At 34.9% G+C, this 23,834-nt stretch overlaps 1 protein-coding gene across 1 annotated transcript in view; it reads right to left on the reverse strand.

Moving 5' to 3' along the window:
• Nucleotides 1-23,834, reverse strand: part of helz (helicase with zinc finger) — a 79,844-nt gene that overhangs the window by 51,066 nt on the left and 4,944 nt on the right. The window contains 15 exon segments of the mRNA XM_051101150.1: nucleotides 282-400; nucleotides 3,352-3,530; nucleotides 5,670-5,771; nucleotides 8,558-8,737; nucleotides 8,980-9,110; nucleotides 12,482-12,821; nucleotides 13,540-13,807; nucleotides 16,220-16,520; nucleotides 16,834-16,941; nucleotides 19,104-19,302; nucleotides 19,534-19,609; nucleotides 19,751-19,799; nucleotides 20,019-20,075; nucleotides 22,564-22,688; nucleotides 23,669-23,705. Coding sequence (XP_050957107.1) covers nucleotides 282-400; nucleotides 3,352-3,530; nucleotides 5,670-5,771; nucleotides 8,558-8,737; nucleotides 8,980-9,110; nucleotides 12,482-12,821; nucleotides 13,540-13,807; nucleotides 16,220-16,520; nucleotides 16,834-16,941; nucleotides 19,104-19,302; nucleotides 19,534-19,609; nucleotides 19,751-19,799; nucleotides 20,019-20,075; nucleotides 22,564-22,688; nucleotides 23,669-23,705 — 2,271 coding nt within the window.

Here is a 23,834-nt window from a genome sequence, read left to right on the forward strand (position 1 = left end):
ATTCTATTTTAATGGTTAAAATGATATTTTTAATCAAAATAACATTTCAATAATGAAACATAGCTTAATGACCGCTAGTTTAACAAAAATGAAAATTAAGGTCCTATGAAACCAGTTTTATTGAATAGAAAGTTGTTTGAAAGTACTGAAGCAAATAGGATCAATTTTGTCTTCATGTTGACAAAACAAATTCTCTGGTTTCCTGTTATTAAATCTCATAAAGACCTGAATGGCGTTTTGCAACGTTGCCATTCTCAGTGCTGATGTGGTCACTCAGATACCTGCATGTGGTCTCCAGCCAGTACGACTCGGGTGCTCTTAGTAGCCAAAGCCAATGGCATGATGGTCTCGCACTCCATAGCTTGGGCTGCCTCGTCCAACAGGATGTGTGTGAAGATCCCTTTGGAAACACACACACAGGAATGAAATATTCATTACATGGAGCTTCACAGGAGAAGGCATCAATAATAGATAACACACACACACACACAGCAGCCATTAACACATTAGATGCCACAGAAGAGGCTCTGCATGCATCATCTCATGGGAACAGGTGTACAGTTTGTAGTGCAGGTGTGTGATTGACAGATAACTCACAGATGTGTCATCCAACACAGATCATGTACTTAAAAGGCACCTATAATGCCCCTTTTTACGAGATCTAGTATAAGTCTCAGGATGTCCACATAATGCATCTGTGAAGTTTCAGCTCAAAAAACCCCACAGATCATTAATTACATAATTTTGAAAATGCCTATTTTGAGTGAAAGCAGAAACGTGGTGTTTTCATGCATGTCTCTTTAAATGCAAATGAGCTGCTGCTGTGCTTTTACGGCTCGTACCTCAGATACTCTCAAAAAACATCAGTTTGGTTTTGATTATCACGTCTATTGCACTGAAATCATGCGTTTTAAATCGCATTTAAACTTCTGATATATGGTTTTCTGAGTTCACACATTCAAAGCACACGCACACAGAAAGCGGCTGTCTAACCTAAGTTCTCTTTCATGTCTCCGGTTTCTCTCACAATCCAAAGATATGCAGTAGGTGAACTGGATCTAAATTGGCCGTAGTGAGTGAGTGTGTGTGTGTGTGTGATTGAGTGAGTGAGTGTGTCCCAGCACTGGGGTTGCACGAGTTTCACTCTCAAGGCTGGGTTGCAGCAGGAAGGGCATCCGGCGTAAAACATGTGCCAGATGGGCTTTGTGGATCACACCGCTGTGGCAACCCCTGATAAAGGGAGCAAGCTGAAGGAGAGACAGAGATTCTACACTATCATTTAGAAGTTTGGAGTTTAAAAGTGCTTTTAATGTTTTTCAAAAGAAGTCTTGTGACGTCCAAGATTGTATTTAACCAAACATTGTGAAATGTTATTGAAATTTAAAATAACTCTTTTCTATTTAAAAATATTTTAAATGTAATTTAATCCTGTGATATTAAAGCTGAATTTTCAGCATCATTACTCCAGTCTTCAGTGTCACATGATCCTCCAGAAATCATTCTGATAAGCTGATTTGATGCTCAAGAAACATTGTCAAATTAATTGAAATCATGAAACTTTCAGAATTTAATGACCATCAGTTTAACAAAAATAAAAATGGAGGCCCTATGAAATTAGTTTTATTAAATATATATTTTGAAATTCAAAGAGGTCTTGTGATCACCAAAAATTGTGAATTATATTGCAAAATAAAACAACTGTTTTCCATTTAAAAACACCAGTGTTGAAAACAGTTGTGCTGCTTAATATTTTTGTGAAAACCATTTAATTGAATCATTTTTTTTTCAGGATTCTCCAATATAAAACTCACAGAAACAGAATTAATTTGAAATGAAAAGCTTTTGTAATATTATAAAAAAAAAATATTCTTTTTTTTTTTTAAACAAATAAATTACTGACCCCAAACTCTTTTGGTTTAGACCATCTACAAATGTGACCCTGGACCACAGAACCAGTCATATGGGTCAGTTTAAAACTGAGATTAATAAGCTTTTCATTGATGTATGGTTTGTCATGACAGGACAATATTTGTCCGAGATACAACTATTTGAAAAACTGAAATCTGAGTGTTTTCTCAAAATATTGAGAAAATTGACTTTAAAGTTGTCCACATGAAGTTCTTAGCAATGCAAATTACTAATCAAAAATGTACAAAATACATTTAATGGAACATGATCTTTCCTTAATATCCTAATGATCCTGACATTTTGATATCCATACAACGTATTTTTGGCTATTGCTACAAATATACCCGTGCTACTTATGACTGGTTTTGCGGTCCAGGGTCAAATTTTTAAATAAAATGTTAAGGTTATGCATTTGAAGAAAAAAAAAAAAAAAAAAAAAAAAAAAAAAAAAAGCAGCGATTGATTTATAGTTGATATAGCTACTTTATAGCTTTATAGCTACTTTCAGCTTTCAGTGAACTCCCATTATACAAATAACTCTATTGTTCTTTAATTCTAACAATGATATTTTTGTTAAAAACTAAGATTAAAAATCATTTATTTATAATCTCTGCAAAGGAACGACCTGATGTCATTTCTAAACAAAAGGAAATATCAATATCGGTACAAAAATCTCTGCATGGCATTATCCATTCCTTACAATGGTTAAATAAATATATATTTTTATAGGTAAATATGCTGTTGCTTACTATATTTTGGTGATTAAATAGTTTCTTGAGTTCATTTAGTCATAAACAATGTAGAAAACACGCCTTTGTTATTTTTAACTCGATTTTTGTAGTGTGATCTGTGTTCTTGTACAAGACATTTTGAATCTAATTGGCCCCAATGGCTGTTTGGCTGAACGAATGACGATTCTCCTCTGAAATCAAGCATCCTATTAAGCCAGATATATATCAATAGGCCTATTATTTGGACTACAAGATATACGAACCCAAAATGTTTGTGTCACTGGAGGGAATAAACTTTCACCCCTCAAAACACATTAGTGCAATGCCAGAAATCAGCAGTAATGACTTTAAATGAACAGATATGGAAAGTGGGAAGACAAACGAAAAAAAGAAAAGACGACATCGCTGGGTGTTAATGATGCTGAGTGTGTTAGACAGGCGAGCCGGGTCTCTTAGCAACAGATGATCCTGTGCGCAGACACATAGGAGGAAATTAGCCTCTCCTAATAAACTGTTGCGGACCCCGCTGCATCGCTCCTGCAGGAGGGGTTTAATGCGGCCACATCCAGCTGTGCCGCGCTTCTGCGGTGTCTTTCTGTTTTAATCAGATGTGTGCAGATATGAAAACTAGCTGCAAGCGATGTCTTTAGCATGCCGAGAGTATGAGGGATGAAAGCGAGGAATGGTGCGGTGTGTGTGTGTGTTTGCTCACCTGGCTCCAGGTCAAGCTGGCAGAGGTACTGGGACGTGCTGAGCGTGACCACGACCACACGGTGGCGCTCTACGTCTTGTCGCGTGGGCATCTGGAAGGTAAAGTATGCGCCGGAGATCAGGCAGTACTGCTGCACCACCGGGTGGACCGTCTTCACCCAGCGGTTCCTGAAATAAACCCTGAGCAAACACAGAAACACAACGAACGTTAATGGCATAGTTCACCAGAAAACTTTCCACTCGTCTTTGAAACAAACTATTATACTTTTCTGTCCATCCACTGAAAGTACACTCAACCACAACTTTGCTGCATCAAAATGTTCATCAAGTTATGAAACTAAACATTTTTATTAGAAGAACATGAACTGCGCACAATATAACAGGGGTTTTGATAGGATTTCATATCATGTTTTCTGTACAAGCTCAGTTTTAAGATACCAAAAGAGAGACAACAGAGGAACAGACTCGTGTGGGTGGTGTGCCAATGTGACCTTGAGAAAAACACACAATTTTAAAATATTCTGGATGACTAACACCATCAAAATTGCATAACAATTTTCCTTCCATATAGGTCCAGTTTTCAGATCTTACCAATGCTACGTAACTTGTCAAATCAACATTTAGAAATGATCACTTTACCGTATTCTTCTTTACTAGTATTTTTAGGTTAGGAATGTCAAACGTACCGGTACTTCAGTGTCAATTCATTACTTAAAATAAATAAATAAATAAATAAAAATCATTAAAATAAATAGTCATGAATGCCGTCTTTTTTAAATCATTATTTATACACATGCAACAACAGCACAACATTTAATAGTCTGAATTAGTTCATTAGTAATTTTGTTGTTTGCTTTAGTCTTTCATTTGCTTTTATTTTATCAAATATTTCTATTCAGCTTTCATTTATTTTTATTTCAGCTTTAGCATTAGTCATTTTAGCCTTTGAATTTAAACTTATTTTTCAGTTATTTGCCATAACTATCATCTAATATTTATTTCATTTCATCTTTATTTCAAATAATTAAAAATATATTAATAGTTCTGGTTTTAATTCTAGGTAGCAATAACAACACTGGCCTTTCATAGTATTACACAGTACTGTGCCTGAAATATTGATGTGTGGCTATTAAGAATATGGCATGCATCTCCAGAGAGTGTAAGAGGTGCTTTCAGCTATTTAAATTAATATTTATTAAGATCAAAGTCAATATACAATGCTGATCAAAAGATGAAAACGTTTTTTTTTTTTTTAATGTTTTCAAAGAAGTTTCTTATGCTCATCAAGGCTGCATTTATTTAAAAAAAATACAGAAAAAAAATGTAAAATTGTGAAATATGATTGCAATTTAAAATAAGTTACCTATTTTAATATATTTTAAAATATAATTTATTTTTGTGATAAAAGCTGAATTTTTAGCATCATTACTCCAGTCTTCGGTGTCGCATGATCCTTCAGAAATCATTCTAATATGCTGATTTATTATCAGCGATGGAAACAGTTGTGCTGCCAAATATTCTGGAACCTGTGATTCTTTTTTCAGGATTCTTTGATGAATAAAAAGTAAAAAAAAAAAAAAAAACACCATTTATTTAAAATAGAATTTTTTCTAATAATATAAGTCTTTACTATCACTTTTTGATATATTTAAAAGAATTTCAGGATTCTTTGATGAATAAAAAGTTAAAAAACAGTTTATTTAAAATAGAAGTCTTTGCTATCATTTTTTGATCAATTTAAAACATTCTTTCTGAATAAAAGTATTAATTTCTTAAAAAAAAGAAAAAAAAAAAAGGAAAAGAAAGAAAGACAGAGAAAAAAAGACCCTAACCCTTAAGATATAACGGTAGTGTATATAACTACAAAAGATTTTTATTTTAAATAAATACTTTTTTCTTTTTTTTTTTTTTTAAATCAAAGAATCCAAAAAAAAGTTTTACAAGTTCCAAAAAAATATTTGGTAGTACATCTTTTTTAACATTGATAAGAAATAATCATTATTTTCATGATTGCTGAAGGATCATGTGACACTGAAGACTGCAGTAATGATGCTGAAAATTCAGCTTTAAATCACAGGAATAAATTAGATTTTAAAATATATTCAAATAGAAAACTGTTATTTTAAATTCTAATATTATTTCACAATACAACATTTTTTTTCAGTATTTTTGATCAAATAAATACAGCCTTGATGAGAAGAAGAGACTTCTTTAGAAAAATCTTACTGATCCCAAACTTTTGAACGGCACTGTATATATTGTGGTTATACTAAAAGTCAGTATCACATCATACACTGCTCTAGACGTAGTAAATGTTACCTGAGAGGTCGTGCGTGTGGATTGCCTGCCTCCACGTATGGATGAAGGTAATCTTTGATGTACAAATCTGCTGCACTGTTTGAATGTGTACAGATCAGAACCCTGAAACAAAGAAAACAACCATCATTAGACTCTTCAAACCAAAGCTGCTTAAATCAGGACCAAAACCAACAAAACATCTTAAAGTTCAATTCCTCTTCTCTTCAAGACTATTCCTCATGATTAGCAAGGAATGCTTTGGGATCAATACAAGTTAAGCTCTATTGACAACACATCTGCGCAATGCTGTTTTCACCACAGGAAATTTCGATTCGTCACTCAAAACGCACACAAACAAACGTGTTTTACACTTGCAATGGAAGTCTATGGAGCAACACATTCTGAAGGGTTTAAAGGAATAGTTCATCCAAAAATTTAAATTCTGTCATTAATTACTCGTGCAATTTGAGAGCTTTGTGACCCTGCATAGACAGCAATGCAACTGACACATTCAAGGCCCAGAAAAGTAGTAAGAATATTGTTAAAGTAGTCCATGTGACATCAATAAATAAATTTGTGTGCAATAAATAAATAAAAATAACAACTGTGTTGTCAATGTTCTAGATATCTTTCTGGGTGTCAGTTGTGTTGCTGTCTATGCAGGGTCAGAAAGCTCTCGGATTTAATAAAAAATATCTTAATTTGAGCTCCAAAGATGAACAAAGGTCTTACAGGTTTGGAACGGCATGAGGGCGAGTAATTAATGACAGAATTTTCATTTTTGGGTGAACTATCCCTTTAAGAAAAAAAAATGACCAAACAAGGTCAGTAAACAATTCTTTCACACTAGTTTACATGTTAACAAGTATAACGTTTACTTCTTGTGGATCAATTTTTGCAAAAGTGTATTCTAATATTTATCATGGAGCTATGTCTTGCCACATAGACTTCCACTCTAAGTGCATTACTATAAATTAATGTTAATGTTGTCAGCATTTTTTAAAATTTGGTCTTAGCCCTCTATTAAATGTTTTTAGTTTTTAATCATATTTAATATAATTATCCAATCTTTTTTTTTTTTCCTGAGGATTTTAGTCTAGTTTTAATCAATGAAAGCAGTCATATTTTAGTCATTCTGCACAGTTGTTAAACTATTTATAACAATGGTTTTACTAAAAATGATAGAATTTTGATTTCTGATTTCAACTGTTGCCATTTAAAAAATTACTGCACTTTCACCAAGAGGTCAACTCAAACACATAGTTTATTTGACCTCATCTACTTTCCTCATTTATTATATTATCATAAATGAACACACTCTACATTATAAAAACTGCTAAAAGGCAAAAGCTTGTCAAAAACAAAATCTTTGACATTTCTAATATTAATTTCATTGATTTAAAATTATACTTATGTTTATAAATTCCACAAGTACTTTTTTCCAGCAACCACAAACGCAAACAATAGTCAAGATCCATGTTTGGATTTATTAATTCATCATAATTGTTTTTCAAAATGAGTGGAAATGATTTTCTGTGGTATATTTCTTTAAAAGAGAAGTCCACTTCCAGAACACCCCCTTGTCATCCAAGATGTTCATGTCTTTCTGTCTTCAGTCGTCAAGAAATTATGTTTTTTGAGGAAAACATTTCAGGATTTTTCTCCATATAATGGAATTTATTGGTGCCCCGAATTTGAACTTTCAAAATGTAGCTTAAATGCAGCTCCAAAAGGCTCTAAACGATCCCAGCTGAGGAAGAAGGGTCTTATCTAGTGAAACAATCTGTAATTTTTTCCAAAAAATAAAAATTTGTGCACTTTTTAAGCACAAAAGCTTGTGTAGCACAGGCTCTAGGATGCGCGTCCATGATGCTACGAATTAGTGATGGGTCGTTCTTGAACGATTCTTTAATGAATCATAACAAGTCGTCTCGGGGAGTGATTCGTTCAGTCGTGCATGCACAACATCTTATAGTTTCTGTACTGGAAATAGTTCACCAGTTTCGAGTCTTCGGGTTTTTTGAGTCGTTCGTTCACCTTATGGGGCTGTCACGTGATGAACGAACGACTCAAACCCGAAAACTTGTCAGATAAAAGGTGAGGTGAGCTAATCATAGACTAAAGACCCAGGTAAACAATTAATTTATCCTTTCTGTTTCTTATAGCATTATAGTTTTCTTTTGTTTGGAGTGTGATCAACGTTTGCGTAAGCTGTAGATGTGTTAGGGAAGTAACACGTAACATTTTAATAATATTTTGCTAAAATGAACGAAATGACTCGAAAAAAGATTTGTTCATTTTGTTGAACGAGACTCAAAGGTCTGAGTCAGTAAAATGATCCAAACTTCCCATCACTCCATCTTATTTTCTCCTACAACCTCAGAATCGCCGACATTGTTGCACCTTTTTGTTTGTAAACAGCGTTTGACTTACTTGCACTTTCTTAGTCTTTGCGCATTCGCTTTATAAAAACACTGGGTCTGTAGTTCAATTCAATAGTACATAGCGCTGTGAACGTGCATCCCAGAGCCTGTGCTACACAAGCTTTTGTGTTAAAAAAGTATAAAAAAATAAATAAATAAAACTTCTGAAAAAAAAAAAAAAAAAATGACAGATCGTTTTGCTAGATAAGTCCCTTCTTCCTCGGCTGGAATCATTTAGAGCCCTTTGAAGCCGCATTTAAACTGCATTTTGGAAGTTTAAAATTGTCCATGGGCACTAATGTAATAGTCCATTATATGAGAAAAATCCTGAAATGTTTTTTAAAGAACCATAATTTCTTCAAGACTAAAGACAGAAAGACATGAACATCTTAGATGAGGGGGGTGAGTAAATTATTTGCGAATTGTCGTTCTGGAAGTGGACTTCTCCTTTAAGGCTGACCCTGCAAAACGCGTTTTCCTGCTTACCGTGTCTCAGGCTGCTTGAGGATGTGTTTGACAGCCTGGGCCAGCGTGAAGGTCTTGCCTGTGCCGTAGGGTCCGATGATAAGCACCGGTGGGAGGTTGATGGAGAGGGGGGTGGTGATGGCCAGAATGGCCTCCTTCTGCTTGGCATTCAGACGGGGATCCAGCTGCTCATCCCACTGCCTGTGGCACCGAGGAAGAACAACTTACACACTGGCTACAAACGTGTCCTGCCAACACAGCTGCCACTCTCACAGGAATAGAGACGTCTGTGAGTGAAGCAGCGCTGCTGGACAAGCAGATATTATTCATGTTCTCTGTCATTGCTTATTGAAGCTTTGTCGGACAAGGAACTACTGCAAGCAGATGGTGTGCTCCAGGTGTGTGTAAAACTCACTGGTTCGAGTCTTTGCGTGTGCTCGTACCTGTTGGGACTCCAGGGGATTGTGGGAGTGAGGCTGACATCTGGAAACAGGATACCATTATCGCGGATGCGATCCAGAGCATAGTGCATCTCACACAGAGGAAGTCTGTTCAGCTGAAACTGCAGCTCCACCTTGCATCCAAACACACACAAACACACCTGCTGTTCAAACAGACTCTGCCAAGTCTTTCTGTATTTATTTGCACACTTGTTTCTGGCAGCGCCTGCCGTGTGCTACAGACAACACATCTAACAGATGACTGAAAACGCCTTTTAAAGGAATGGTTGTCAATAGACAAAAACTGTATTATATAAGTACCCTCATGTCATTTCAAACCCATACGCTGCTGTCAATGTGACACAATAAGAGAAGTGTTGCAGAATATTCAGGCTGTTCTTTTCCATATAATGAAATCAAATGGGGACTGGGGTTTTCAAGCTCCAAAATAATCACAAATGCTATATTACAAGTACCCTGAAATCATACACTACCATTCAAAAAAATAGAATAAATAAATAAATACCTTTATTCAGCAAGGACCAACTAAACTGAGCAAAGTGGCAGTAAAACATATATAATGTAACAAAAATATTCCATTTTAAATAAATGCTGTTCTTTTGAACTTTCTATTCAACAAAGAATGTCAAAAAAGCAGCATAACTGTTTTCAACATTAATGCACTGCAAAAAATTATTTTAAATTATAATTATTGAATAATAACAATATTGAGTAATAAACAGTTTGACGTACTTTTGTCTTGTTTTCTAGTAAAAAAAAAAAAAAAAAAAAAAAAAAAAAAAAAATTCTTGAATCAAGATACACTACAAGCCAAAAGTTTTTGAACAGTAAGTCTTTAAATATTTTTTAAAGAAGTGTTTTCTGCTCACCAAACCGGCATTTTTTTAATCCAAAGTACAACAAAAACAGTGAAATTCTGAAATATTTTACTATTTAAGAAAACGGTTTTCTATTTTAATATATTTTAAAATGTAATTTATTCCAGTGATTAAAGCCATTTTTTCAGCATCATTACTCTAGTTTTCAGTGTCACATGATCCTTCAGAAGTCATAATAATATGATAATAATATGAATATGAATTTGTGGTTCAAGAAACATTTATTATTATTATTATTATTATTATCATCAATATTACCATTTTTCTCAGGATTTCATTTTGCAAGGATGCTTTAGATTGATCAAAAGTGATGTTAAAGACATTTTAATGTTACAAAAGATTTCTATTTCAGATAAATGCTGTTCTTTATTAAACAACCTAAAAAAAAAAAAAAAAAAAAAAAAAAAAAAAAAAAAAAAACCTTAATTCTACGCAGCTGTTTTCAACATAATAATAACAACAACAACAACAACAACAATAAATGTTTTTGAGCAGCAAATCACAATATTGCAATGATTTCTGAAGGATCATGTGACTGGAGTAATGATGCTAAAAATTCAGCTTTGAAATCACAGGAATAAATTACATTTTAAAATATATTCAAATAGAAAACAGTTATTTTAAATAGTAAAAATATTTCTAAATTTTACTGTTTTTGTTGTACTTTGGATCAAATAAATGCAGCCTTGGTGAGCAGGAGACACTTCTGAAAAATCTTACTGTTAAAAAAAAATGTTGACTGGTAGTGTACATTACTAGAGAAGCAAAATGATTTAAGATATTATGTCTTGATATCTAAAAATGTGTCAAATTTGTTATTTTTTGCTTTTGCTGCCAACTGGGTAAGAAAAACAATGTTAATTCAAAGGGAAAACAAGATTATTTTTTCTGCCCCATTCACAATTTTTTTCCCCTCAATTTAACTTACCAATCCCAAACTTTATTGGTGCATGTATAAAGTACAGACTGAAAACTAATGTACAGACTTAGCACAAAACTAATACTTCGGAGATACTGCTTTCCCAGATAAAAATAATTAATATAGGTTTAGAATGACCTGAGGGCAACTAAATGACATAATTCTCATTTTTAGATGAACTATCCTTTAAAAAAAAAAATAAATGGTGAATTATAGGACTTTATGATTCATTTACATACACAGCATTAGAATTATTATCCCACTGGTTTTTAATATTCTGGGACAATTTTACAATCATTTATGGAACCGTGTCAAATGATCATACATCGCCGCACAAAACCCAAGCCCACACAGGGATTCCACGAGACAAAAGGATTCAACACTATTTAAATACAGTGAGAGAGAGAGAGCGTGTATAACGCTGCAGGGCACAGTGATAAATAGGATCTGTTAGACGGAGTAAAGAGGGTAAATTAGGCCAAATCCTGCTCTTTGTAGGGCAGCCTGCTTGCTGACAGCGTCTTGCCTATGACAAAAGTCTCTAGGGTCTCTGCCATCATAACTCAATTTACGCCAGTAAATGGTGTACGCTGCTTAAACTAATTCCATTACATATCTCTGGCATGTCTCTCTATGACAAGATAACAGACTGTACACAACGAGAAGAAAACAGTCTTAAACTCTTCACTGTGTACAGGCATCAACCAATTAAAGCCTTTTACAACAAGTAACCAGAAGCGGTGTTGCTACACTGGGTTTCTCGCTTACTTATAGGAGATGGTAAAGCTGCTAAGGTGTTGTGGCTGGTTTCTAGGGTGTTGCTAGTCTAGGGTGTTATGGCTCATTCACAGGAGATGGTAAAGTTGTTAGGGTGTTGTGGCTGGTTTCTAGGGTGTTGCTACGCTAGGGTGTCCTGGCTCTCTTATCGGAGATGGTAAAGTTGCTAGGGTGTTCTGGCTGGTTTCTAGGATGTTGCTACACTAGGGTGTTCTGGCTCTCTTTTCAGAGATGGTAAAGTTGTGAGGTTGTTCTGGCTGGATTCTAGGGTGTGGCTAGGCTGGGTGTTCTGGCTGTTCTTTCTCATTTACAGAAGATGGTAAAGTTGTTAGGGTGTTCTGACTGGTTTCTAGGGTGTTGCTAGGCTGGGTGTTCTGGCTCACATATAGGAGACGGTAAAGAGGTTAGGGTGTTGTGGCTGGTTTCTAGGGTGTTGCTAGGCTAGGGTGTTCTGGCTTATTTATGGGAGATTGTAAAGTTGCCAGGGTTTTCTGGTTAGTTTCCAGGGCATTGGGGGCTAGGGTGTTCTGACTCATTTCTAGGAGACTGTAAATTAGCTAGGGTGTTCTGGCTGGTTTCTAGGGCACTGCCCCCGGTGGGTGTTCTGGATCATTTATAGGAGATGGTAAACGTTGCTAAGGTGTTCTGGCTGGCTGGTTGGGTGGGTGTTGCTAGAGGTAGCAAGGGTGTTATAACTGTTTTTAGGGCGTTGCTAGGACTAACGTGTTCGATTAGGGTGTTGCTAGGCTAAGGTACTGCCTGGTTTAGATTGACTGGAGATTCAGATATATTATAGGATGTTATGGCTGATATTTAGGGTACTGATAGGTTTGGGCGTGAACTACCAAATTTTTTATAAAACAACATAATTAGCATACCGGAGGTCTTTTTGAGTGCTGTCATAAAATACCTGTAGCTCCTGATCCGCCACCAGCCCCAGCTCCTCACAGCAGTCCTTACAGATCCGCAGAAAGATGTAGTCTTTTGTCTTTTCCTCAATCAGGGCCTCGTACACACGCTCCTTGGCTCCACCTGGCTGGCTTTGACCCGTCCGTTCCTTAAAGACAGGCAGCAGCAGCACAGAGTTGACCTTTGTCATGACCAGCCGCCCAGCCAGCGTATCTTCAGAAAGCGTCTCAGTCAACTTGAAGCGTGCAAACAGCTGTCCGTTCTGAGCATACTTGGCACCACCAGAAATGCCAGTCAACATAAAGCTTGTCACCAGCTGCAGGTTAACCTTGATGTTGAACCTGAGGGAAAAAACAGCATGTTTGAGAAAACATAATACAGCAATGTTGGTTGCATAAATCTCAGTGTACCAACTTCTGATCTTTAGTTTACAACTAAAAGGAAGAATAATATATCAATAATCAATCACAGTGTTTAACAATAAATGTTAAATGTTAAACCTCCATTGTCTTCAAATATATGAACAAAAGGAATAATTTTACATCCATCTACATGACAAGTCCCTTTTTTTCAAAAGACCACCAGTGACATCTAGTGGTAACAAATAGGAAACACCATTAAAGACCATTTGAATATTTTATAATTTTGGCTTAATAAAGAAACATTATGCAATTTGATTCATTTTGACTCAAGTCTCATGCCAAAGTCCAATCTGCAATTTTCAGGTATCAGGGTGCTCAACATTCACAGGTTTTTTGCATCAGATCTTTCTTTACTGAATGTTTAAGCAGCATGTAAGTTATGCTTTAGCAGAAAAGTCCCATAAAATATTTGGTACTTTTGGATTCACGTAAAACCTCGAAGACAACAGACTTTCACTGAGACCGCTGTGCTATTATTAGTCAGTTGGAATACTGTCACATACTGCTCTATTACTGTGCTTTTATGAACGCTACAATTGCCCACCCCTTCATTTCACATTATGAAAGTGAAATATGACTGGTCGCTTTACATATTGGTCAGAGAGCCATTTGATAGTGATCCTGTGAAACTACTCACTTGCTGACTTCTTTGTACTGAGCAATCTCCTCGATATAGAGCAGGTCGTGCAGACGGGGCTGGTAATTGTCTCTGGTGAGGGTTTTGTCCAGCACAGACTGGGTGAAGAGCTGGTCGGCAGAGAGGGGGATCTGATAGCGGGTCAGTAGACTGCGCTCTAGATCCATGTTTTCATTTGGGACAAACTCCACGATGGTTTTACAGGACGAGTCCCAGCGCTTAGCCGTCATCAAGAGCTGCTGTCGCGCCTGCATCAAGTGCTCCAGATCTGTGGGATTATGGGTAGTGGATAATGATTCAAAAGTTTGCCTAACATTAAATTGACAGTATACTGATATATATGCAGTAAGGATCTCTAGGATTACGCATTTCATAAAAAGTATAGGAGATACTTAGCAGAAAACACAGAAATAAAGCATAAGGCTAACCTATGGTATCAGAAGTCATGGAATAAATTGCTCGAGTTATTTATCATATTTTAATCAGAGAAACGAAAGAAGGCTGGACCAGTTTTGTGAGCTATAAATTCATAAATTCAAAGCTGAATTTTCAGCATCATTACTCCAGTCTTCAGTGTCACATGTTCCTTCATAAATCATTCTAATATGCTGATTTGCTGCTTAAGAAACATTTATTATTATTACCAATGTAAAAACAGTTATGCTGCTTATTACTATTAATATTTTTGTGAAAATGGTGCTACATTTTTTCAGATTCTTTGATTAATAGAAAGTTCAAAACAGTAGAACTTATCTGATTAATGTTGCTGTAACAATGTGAAAGTCTATAATTTTTAATTAATTGAATGGCTTCTTGCTTAAAGTACTAATAAAAAAAAAAAAAAAAAAAAAAAAAAAAAAAAAAAATCAATCCCCAAATGTTTAACTGCATAGCTACCGATAGGAACCGGTTGGTCTAAAAATATTTTCACGATCAAGGTCAACTTAAAAAGAAAAAGGTAAAAAAATGGCTAAAGAAAAAGAGGTAAATAAGCTAATTTAAGTGAATATCTAAGCGATTGACAAAGAGGATTTAAAAAAATTATACTTTTAATATTTATTTTGTAAAAACCTCAAAAAGAAGCCCATTTCCCCCACTGAATAAAAATTAAAAATGGTAACTGCAACTTTTTCTCTCACAACTCAGACTTTTTTTTTTTCCTCGCAAATGCAAGACACAAACTTTCAGTTTTGACTTTTTTCTCAGAATTGAGTGATATAAACTATCAGATGTAAGTTATAAAATCAAAATTGCAAGATATAAACCTACAATTCTGACTTTTTTTTCTCAGAACTGCAAGTTTTTATATCTTGCAATTCAAGGGTCCTATGAAATCTTGTTTTTTTTTTTTTTTTTTTTTTCTCCAAATTTTTGTTTTTCTGTTTTAATTTTTCTCAACTCTTTTTTAATAGTTAAATTAAATCTTATTAATCATAAAGCATGTCTAATTAATTAAAATCTTAAAATAATAATAATAAAAAAAAAAGTAGTATACAATTTCAGATTAATGTATTAAAAATGCAACAAAAATTATGTTTAGGGCCCTATGAAATGGGGCCATATGTTTTATTCTTCTCAAATTCTGTGTTTTAGCATGTCTAATTATTTAAATGTGTAAAAACCACTTGATTTATTCAAATTTATTCTTAAAATAGCCTTATGAAAATGGCATAAAACATTAATTTCATTCATCTTTTAATTATTAAAAATTAAACAACCTTAATTTGTAAACAAAACTGCATGTCTGCATAATTCATTCACACAGAGAAATGCAGAATTCATATTTAAATGGCATATTTGCAACTTAATATTTACAGATACTAGTGCATATGGTGGTTTTATTGAAGTTTTGATTAATTCATCCAAACTTTTAAAAATTCTGTGACATTCTGCGTTACACAGTAAAGTTCTGTTTTTATGATTCCATCTGCATTATGGAAATCACAGGGCCCTACAATTCTGACTTTATAACATGCCATTGTTAGTTATTAAGTGAGAATTGTGAGATATAAACTGAAATCTGAGTCTTTTTTCCCCCTCAAAATTGTACTTTGTAGCTCGCAATTACGAGTTTATATCTCACAATACGGACTTAACTCAGCTGCATGTTCAGAACTGTGAGAAAAAAAAGTGACTTTAATTCTCACAACTGTGAGTTATATCACAATTGTTTGAAAAAATCAGAATTGTGACTTTATATCTTGCAATTTTGTCTTTATAACTTGCAACTGTGAGTTAATATCTCAAAAAAAAAAAAAAGTCAGAACTATGAGACTACAAAAAAAATAAATAAAATAAAATAAAAAAAATACATTTTATACAATGGCGGAAATGGCTTCCATACATTTAGCCATATACACACACGATACAACAACAAGTAATAAATAAATTTGGTTAGTAAGTAAGACAGGTTGCAGGATTTTTTCCTGTGCTGCAAAAGCAATTTTCAGCACGAGGCACTTGACTTGGTGCTTTTCTTGGTTATTTTTGAAGCTTTAAAAAAAGTATTTACGTTCATTGTATATTAAAAAAAAAAAATAGCAGCATGAACTCTCTAAAATGTTCTTTTGTCTTCCACAGAAAAATCAAAGTCCCACACGCTTGAAATCACATGAGGTTTGAGTAAAAGAAGTTTCAATTCTTTAACACGTAACTTTTAAGCATTTTCCCGCTGTCCTACCTTCAATGGAGGCGGCGTCCACCATCACCCTCTGCATGAGCACTGGCTCAGAGCCAAAATCAAACACCACGGTCTGCCGGAAGGTTCCGAAGATCTCTGTACTGAAGGAGACCACCACAGTGTAAACGCAGTGGTCCATGCCGTTCTGCACCAGGCCTGCTACGCTCCACTCCTGACAGCCGCCCTCAGACACCTCCTGGGGCACCTGGGTAGATGCGTCCCCGGCGGAGACCGCCGTGATGGAGAAATGTGGCCGGTTGGCATCGTAAAGCAGAGCGATGCGGTGTAGCGTACGAACTGGCTGTTGGTGACAAAATAAATAGCTGTTTGAGATTCATTCCTACAGACTCACATCCTTTTTGAAGATCACTAATAACAACTTTTAAGCAGGACACATGAAATTTAAAGTATTGAAATTTAGTAGTATTATTTACTATTATTTATCTTTATTAGACTAAAAAACATGTTTCTTCAAACAACATGTACAATAAAAATGAGTGTTAAAGTTAACTGGATAAATTGATTTCAACTTTGAATATACTATGAGATTTGAACTAATATGAAGATATTGTCTTCAAACAAATGAAAAAACAGAGAGGCTAGATTGTCCAAACCTTGCAGAAAAGTGTGAATGTCCAGGAGTGAGATGATTTCTTGGTGTTGACGGTAATTGAGAGATCTGAGCTGTGCTCCACCGCAACTCCATCCACACAGTCATTCATCTGTACGACACGACAAACCATTAAATCAATAGACGAGCAGGAGCACCTGCAATAGCTCACAGATAACCGCTTTTTACTGTATTAACTGTACTAGGCCACAGTATGGAAAAATATCCTTTCTGCAACAAATACTACTATGTTGTGAATGGTTGCAGCTTGTATATCAACAGTGGCTGTAAAAAATTAATTCAATCATTTCATTAAATAATAAAGACAACAGGTTATATACAATGAAAATGTAATACAGTGCATATATTAAAGAAAATGTTCACTTTCAGAGCAAAAATTTACAGATAACGAACTCACGCCATTGTCATCCAAGATGTTCATGTCTTTCTTTCTTCAGTCGTAAAGAAATTGTTTTTTGAGGAAAACATTTCAGGATTTCTCCCCATGTAATGGACTTCTATGGTGCCCCCAAATCTGAACTTACGAAATGCAATTTAAATGCAGCTTCAAATGGCTCTAAATGATCCCAGCCATGGAAAAAGGGTCTTATCTAGCAAAACGATCTGTCATTTTCTAAAAACGTTTACAGTTTATATACTTTTTTAACTTCAAACGCTCATCTTGTCTAGCTCTGTGTGAACTCTGTGTAATCCAGCAAAATTGCCATACATCACTGTTTTACCTTTTTTTTGTAAAAGCAGTTTGATGATCTTTGCAATTGTCACTTTGTTTTTTTTTAACACTGGGTTTTACTAGATAAGACCCTTCTTCCTCAGCTGGGAAGTTCAAGTTGTTCAAGGAAGTTCAAACTCACGGGCACCATATCAGTCCATTACATGGAGAAAAATCCTGAAATGTTTCCTCAAAAAACAATTTCTTTACGACTGAAGAAAGAAACACATCAACATCTTGGATGACATGGGGTGAGTACATTATCTGTAAATTTTTGTTCTGAAACTGTACTTCTCCTTAAAGTAAAATGTTCCTATCTAGAGGGTTTTTTTTAGCTAACCAATGAGTTAATGGACATGAAATGGCTTTCCTGAGGTACACGTAACATTACGTGACACTGTTTACAAGCTGTACAGGCGGTTTTTTATTCGGTTGAAATACTGACTGACCGATTTCAGAATTTCTCTTGACGTTCTTTCATGCTTATTTTGTGCTATAATTATTATTAAAGAGGAAGAGATGACAGGTTGAACTGAGGCGGCTGGAGTGATCTGTCACTCCACAAAGAGTGTCAAAAGCACATTTTTTGGTTGAATTTGTGATTAAATTTACAGAAAGCTGAGACTTTGTTTTATATCAAAAGTAACACGAGGGGCTTTCGCACCAAAGGAACATTTCTTAGTACCTAGCACTACTGGCGAAGTTTCCAATTTTTGATTTTTTCACACCGCAGGAATTAGAGATGTATTTAGTTCTAGGAACTCCGTTTGGGGGAACTAAATTAGCTCCTACTTCAGAGTAGGGTCTAAATGAGTTCAATAGGAACTAGCAGTGATGTAACTGTACAATGACTGGCCAAACGCATACGAAACAACGGCTACCCGGCCCTTTTAAAAAGCTATGTAAACATATTTACTCCACGGACATGGAAAACAGCGATAATAACGGCATTTAGCTACCTGTTGTCTGCAGCATTGTGTTCTTTTCTCAGCCTCGATGATATGTAACACTGCAAGTCGTCATAAGAGATTTAGTCAGATTTTCATGCTATTTCAACCGTGTAAATTGCGCGTTTACATCCCATCTCCGTTACCACGAAACCCACGACACACAACAAAAAACAGCAAATAAAGACGTCGCTGTCAGCCGCTTCCTGCTGCCGGTGCGAATGCAACCAGCCAAACGGCCCGAGGAGAAACAATGCGGTGCGAAAGCGCCTAAAGCACAAAGCTTATTACGATTAATAGATGGTAGGTCACTACAAACAGGTGTTTCACGCATCAACTGAAAGCAGAATAGACTTGGTTTATTATAATGAAAATCGATTAAAAACAATAAATTGATATTGCGCTAAATAAACGTCACAGCTTTGATTAATTTTGCCCATCAAAAACTTTCAGCTGATATCAAAAATTGATTTCAATGAAATTTCAGTGCATTACTACCTCATCTTCCTATTAGTAGGCTGGTTGTAGCTTACTAAAGGTAAACAAAACACCTCTCTAGTGAACTGGTAAGATATTCTGTCAAGAGGCCCATACCACTCTCTCTGGCGTGAGGGAGTTGATCCATTTCTCGATGAGCGCCTCCATGTAGTTCTCAGTGAAGTGCTTGCCCTCCTGCTGCTGTTTGAGGCGGATAAGTCGGGAGGCGTAGCGTCGTTGCCATTCTGTCAGCTCCTCCTGTGAGTGAGCTGAGGTGCACTGAGCTCCGTACCGACATAAACCCTGCTCTAAAAACCTGACAATAAACAACAAAACATTTGGACAATTTGGACAAGGAAGCTGCGTAGAAAATCTGTTTTTACCAAGCAACATACAAAAAAAAAAGTGCACAAATTATGCACCTAGAAACCTAGAAACTGAACATAATGACTTAGAAATCATAATGTGAAATCAATAAAAGTAATGTTATTTTACACTGTTGTTCCGTTATTTAAGTGCGTGCTATTTGCTGACAGGACTAGCGTACCTTTTACACAACGTGTACTCCTCACTACTAGTGACCCCTCGAGGAGGAGGACGAAACTGCCAGCCTTCCTGAACATCTGTCCGGAGAACATCACAAAGAAAGCAAGAGGAAAAAGATAGACGGCATGTCAGTGCAAACACCCAAGCTCATATAGGAGCTAGAATATCAGAGATGAAAATGGATCCTGGATGTATTGTGAAACTGAAGTGAAACTCACCCTCCTCGTTCTCTTCAGCCAACTCTGACGCCATTTTACTCCTCACAGCCTGCAATTGAGACCACCCTTGTGATTTATACACAAAAACACACACCATTCTCTAACATGTCTCTTAGTCATACACAAAAGCGGTGGCGAGAGGTACTAGCTCTTGAAAGTTGAAAGTCATTTAAAGGCAGGGGTTAATGTTTTCACAGAGAAATGAAAATGCAAGTGACGCTGACTATACGTAAAGCCATTAAGAGTGGGAAATATAAGACAAACTGACCTCTATTTCTGAGAGGAGCCTCTTCAGTCTTGTCATGTCTTTAGTCATGATCCCATTCTATGAAAACCAAAATGCTTTAGTGTATTTTAGCAAACTAAAAGGGAAAAGGTTTACAGCACCACTGTAAAGTGTAGAACAAAAACAAAGCTTCTACAGTTGTAAAGTTTAGAGGAAAACAGTTTACAGAGCAATTTTAAATTTGACAGCACAATTGTACAATTCAGAGCAAAATTATAAGGCTTACAAATCACCCAAATTTGTAATGTTCATAACAAAACTGTAGTTTATTTTAAGTGTAAAGTTTACAGCACAAGTTTAAAATGTGGAAAAGATACAGAGATCCTAAACTTAAAAGCACAACTGTGAAGTTTAGAGCAAAATTGAAGTTTACAGAGCGATTGTAAATTTTACAGCACAACTGAACAATTTTATAACAAATCTATTAAGCTTACAAATCACCTGAATTCTGAAAACAAAATTAAAAACTATACACTTTTGCACAATTGTAAAGTTTACAGCACACTTTAAAAGTTAAAAGCAAACTGTAAATGAGAGAAGGTGGTTGATAGCAAAATTGTATTATTGAGAGCAAAATTGTAATTTAAAGTGCAAATGCAATGTTTATAGCAAACTGTGAATTGCTTAATTATGAAGCTTTCCTAAAGATGACAGGAAAATTTTAAAACTTAGAGCAAAATTGAATTTACGACAAAACTGTAGTTTATAGCACAACTGTAAAAGTTAAAAGCAAATTGCAAAGCTTACAGAGAACTTGGTTGAGAGAAAAATTGTAGTTTAAAGTGCAAATGCAAAGTTTATAGCAAACTGTGAAATGTTGTGCATAAATATAAAGCTTTCAGAGCACTTACATTTAAGAGGAAAATTGTAAATTTAGAGCAAAATTGAATTTAGTGCAAATGTAAAGTTTACAGCACAACTTTACAATTTTGAGTGAAACTGTAAAGCTTTACAAAGCACCTAAATTTGAGAGCAAAATTTGAGAGTTTAGACCAAACTGTAGTTTACAGCACAATCGTAGTTTATAGCACAACTGTAAAAGTTAAAAATCACATTGTTAATCTTACAGAAAACTTGGTTGAGAGCAAAATTGTACTATAAAGTGCAAATGCAAAGTTTATAGCAAACTGTGAAACGTTGTGCATAAATACAAAGCTTTCAGAGCACCTAAAGTTGAGAGGAAAATTGTCAAATTTAGAGCAAAATTAAATTTAGTGCAAATGTAAAGTTTACAGTGCAACTTTACAATTTTGAGCAAAAATGTAAAGCTTACAAAGCACCTAAATTTGAGAGTTTAGACCAAACTGTAGTTTACAGCACAACTGTAAAGTTTATAGCACAACTGTAAAAGTTAAAAGCACATTGTAAATCTTACAGAGAACTTGGTTGAAAGCAAAATTGTAGTTTAAAGTGCAAAATCAATGTTTATAACACACTGTGAAATGTGGTGCATAATTAAAGCTTTCAGAGCACCTAAAGTTTAGAGGAAATTTGTAAAGTTTAAAGCAAAATTTACATTATAGTGCAAATGTAAAGTTGACAGCACAACTTCACAATTTTGAGTGAAACTGTAAAGCTTTACAAAGCAGCTAAATTTGAGAGTTTAGACCAAACTGTAGTTTACAGCACAATTGTAAAGTTTATAGCACAACTGTAAATGTTAAAAGCACATTGTAAAGCATACAGAGAACTTGGTTGAAAGCAAAATTGTAGTTAAAAAGGGCCAATTCAAAGTTTATAGCAAACTGTGAAATGTAGTGCATAATTAAAGCTTTCAGAGAACCTAAAAGGTTTAGAGGAAATTTGTAAAGTTTAGAGCAAAATTGACATTACAGTGCAAATGTAAAGTTTACAGCTCAACTTTATAATTTTGAGTGAAACTGTAAAGCTTTACAAAGCACCTACATTTGATAGTTTAGAATGAAACTTGTTTACAGCACTACTATTTGGTTCTTACTTTTACAGTTAAGCTCACAAAAACCATTGTTTACTGTGCAAATGCAAAGTTTGTAGCAGAGCTGTAAAATTTCTCACAAAATTGTAAAGCTTTCAAAGCAAGTAATTAAGAGAGGGAAAGTTTACAGTCAAATTTTAAAGCTTGCTCGATCGTAAAACTGTAAATCTTACAAGTTGAGAGAAAAAAATGTAAAGTTTAGACCAAGTTTGTAAAAGTGAAAATAACTGAAGTTTACAATGCAATCATAATGTTTATAGCACAACTGTTTAATTTTGAGTAAAACCCCAAAGCTTCAGTGAACTTAAAGTTCAGAACAACATTGTAGAGTTTAGAGCTAAATTGTAAAGCTTAGAGCAAAATTTAAGTTAAACTTAACAGAGAAACTGAGCATAAAGTTTACAGCATAATCCAAAATTCCATTCACTAAAATGAACTAATGCACATAATTAACTAGAAGACATCTAAAAGCTTTTACAAGCATGATAAAATCTGAGATACACATTATGATGTCAATTTGAAATGCAATACATCAAGCTAGCTCATTTGGAAAGGAATTGTGAGTTGGTTTACCAGTGGTTCTCCAAAGAGTGCTTTAGAGAGAACGCTGCACACTTCCTGTAAGCTTCCATCCAGCAGCATACTCTGAAGCCCTGCCCTGAAACTGCCATCTCCCTTCCCCAGCTCCTCAGCAAACACTACGTGAACAAACACACCAACACACCCGAGTGATCAAACCAGCCCAAACACAAACGAGACGTCCCATAATCCAGAGCTGTCTGATGAGAGCCATGGTTCTACTTAAGAGTCTTTTATTAATTTTACAGGTACTGCAATATTAATACGACACACTATTTTACCTTTCATCTTTTCTTTTTTAAACAGATGAGCAAATACATATAAAAATTACAAGGCCAAAAAAATGTGTCTATTAAAGGAACAGTTTACCCAAAAATGAAAATTATGTTATCATTTACTCACCATCAGTTTGTTTCAAACCTGGTGGCAACCAAACAGTTGATGGTATGTATGTATTTTGTTCCATATTATACGAGTCAATGGCTACCGTCAACTGCTTGGTTACCTACATTCTTCAAAACACCTTCTTTTGTTCAACTTGAGTGTGAGTAAATAATAACAGAATTTTCATTTTTGAGTGAACTATCCCTTTAAAAACATGTTACCCTGGACTACAAAACCAGTCATAAGTAGCATGGGTATATTTGTAGCAATAGCCAAAAAAAACACTGTATGGGTCAAAATGATCAATTTTTCTTTTATTCTAAAAATCATTAGGATATTAAGTAAAGATCATGTTCCATAAAGATATTTTGTAAATTTCCTACCGTAAATATATCAAAACCTAATTTTCAATTAGTAATATGCATTGCTAAGAACTTCATTTGAACAACTTTAAAGGCGCTTTTCTCAATATTTAGATTTTTTTTTCTCTGCACCCTCAGATTCTAGATTTTCAAATAGTTGTATCTCAGCCTATCCTTACAAACCGTACATCAATGGAAATCTTATTTATTTAGCTGTCAGATAATGTATAAATCTCATTTTGTGGTCCAGGGTCACATTTACACTGATGAACTGTTTAACCTTAAATAACATAACAAAAGTACTAACAGTGGCCAATGAAATCTTGAATAATGATAGGGATTTTTTTTCTTACCATGCTTACAGTCCTCATCAGCCTGATCGTAGTCCTTCTGTTGAATTAAAAAACAAACAAACCATTTGTTACTTTTCCAGGGTCCTAATCAAAACAATATGCTATGAGATTAAAATGTAATCTCGTCTCAGTTTTTAAAATTGACTTATATAATCAACAGAAGACC

This window comes from Labeo rohita, chromosome 3 (assembly GCF_022985175.1).
Source record: "Labeo rohita strain BAU-BD-2019 chromosome 3, IGBB_LRoh.1.0, whole genome shotgun sequence".
NCBI classification, from domain to species: Eukaryota; Metazoa; Chordata; class Actinopteri; order Cypriniformes; family Cyprinidae; genus Labeo; species Labeo rohita.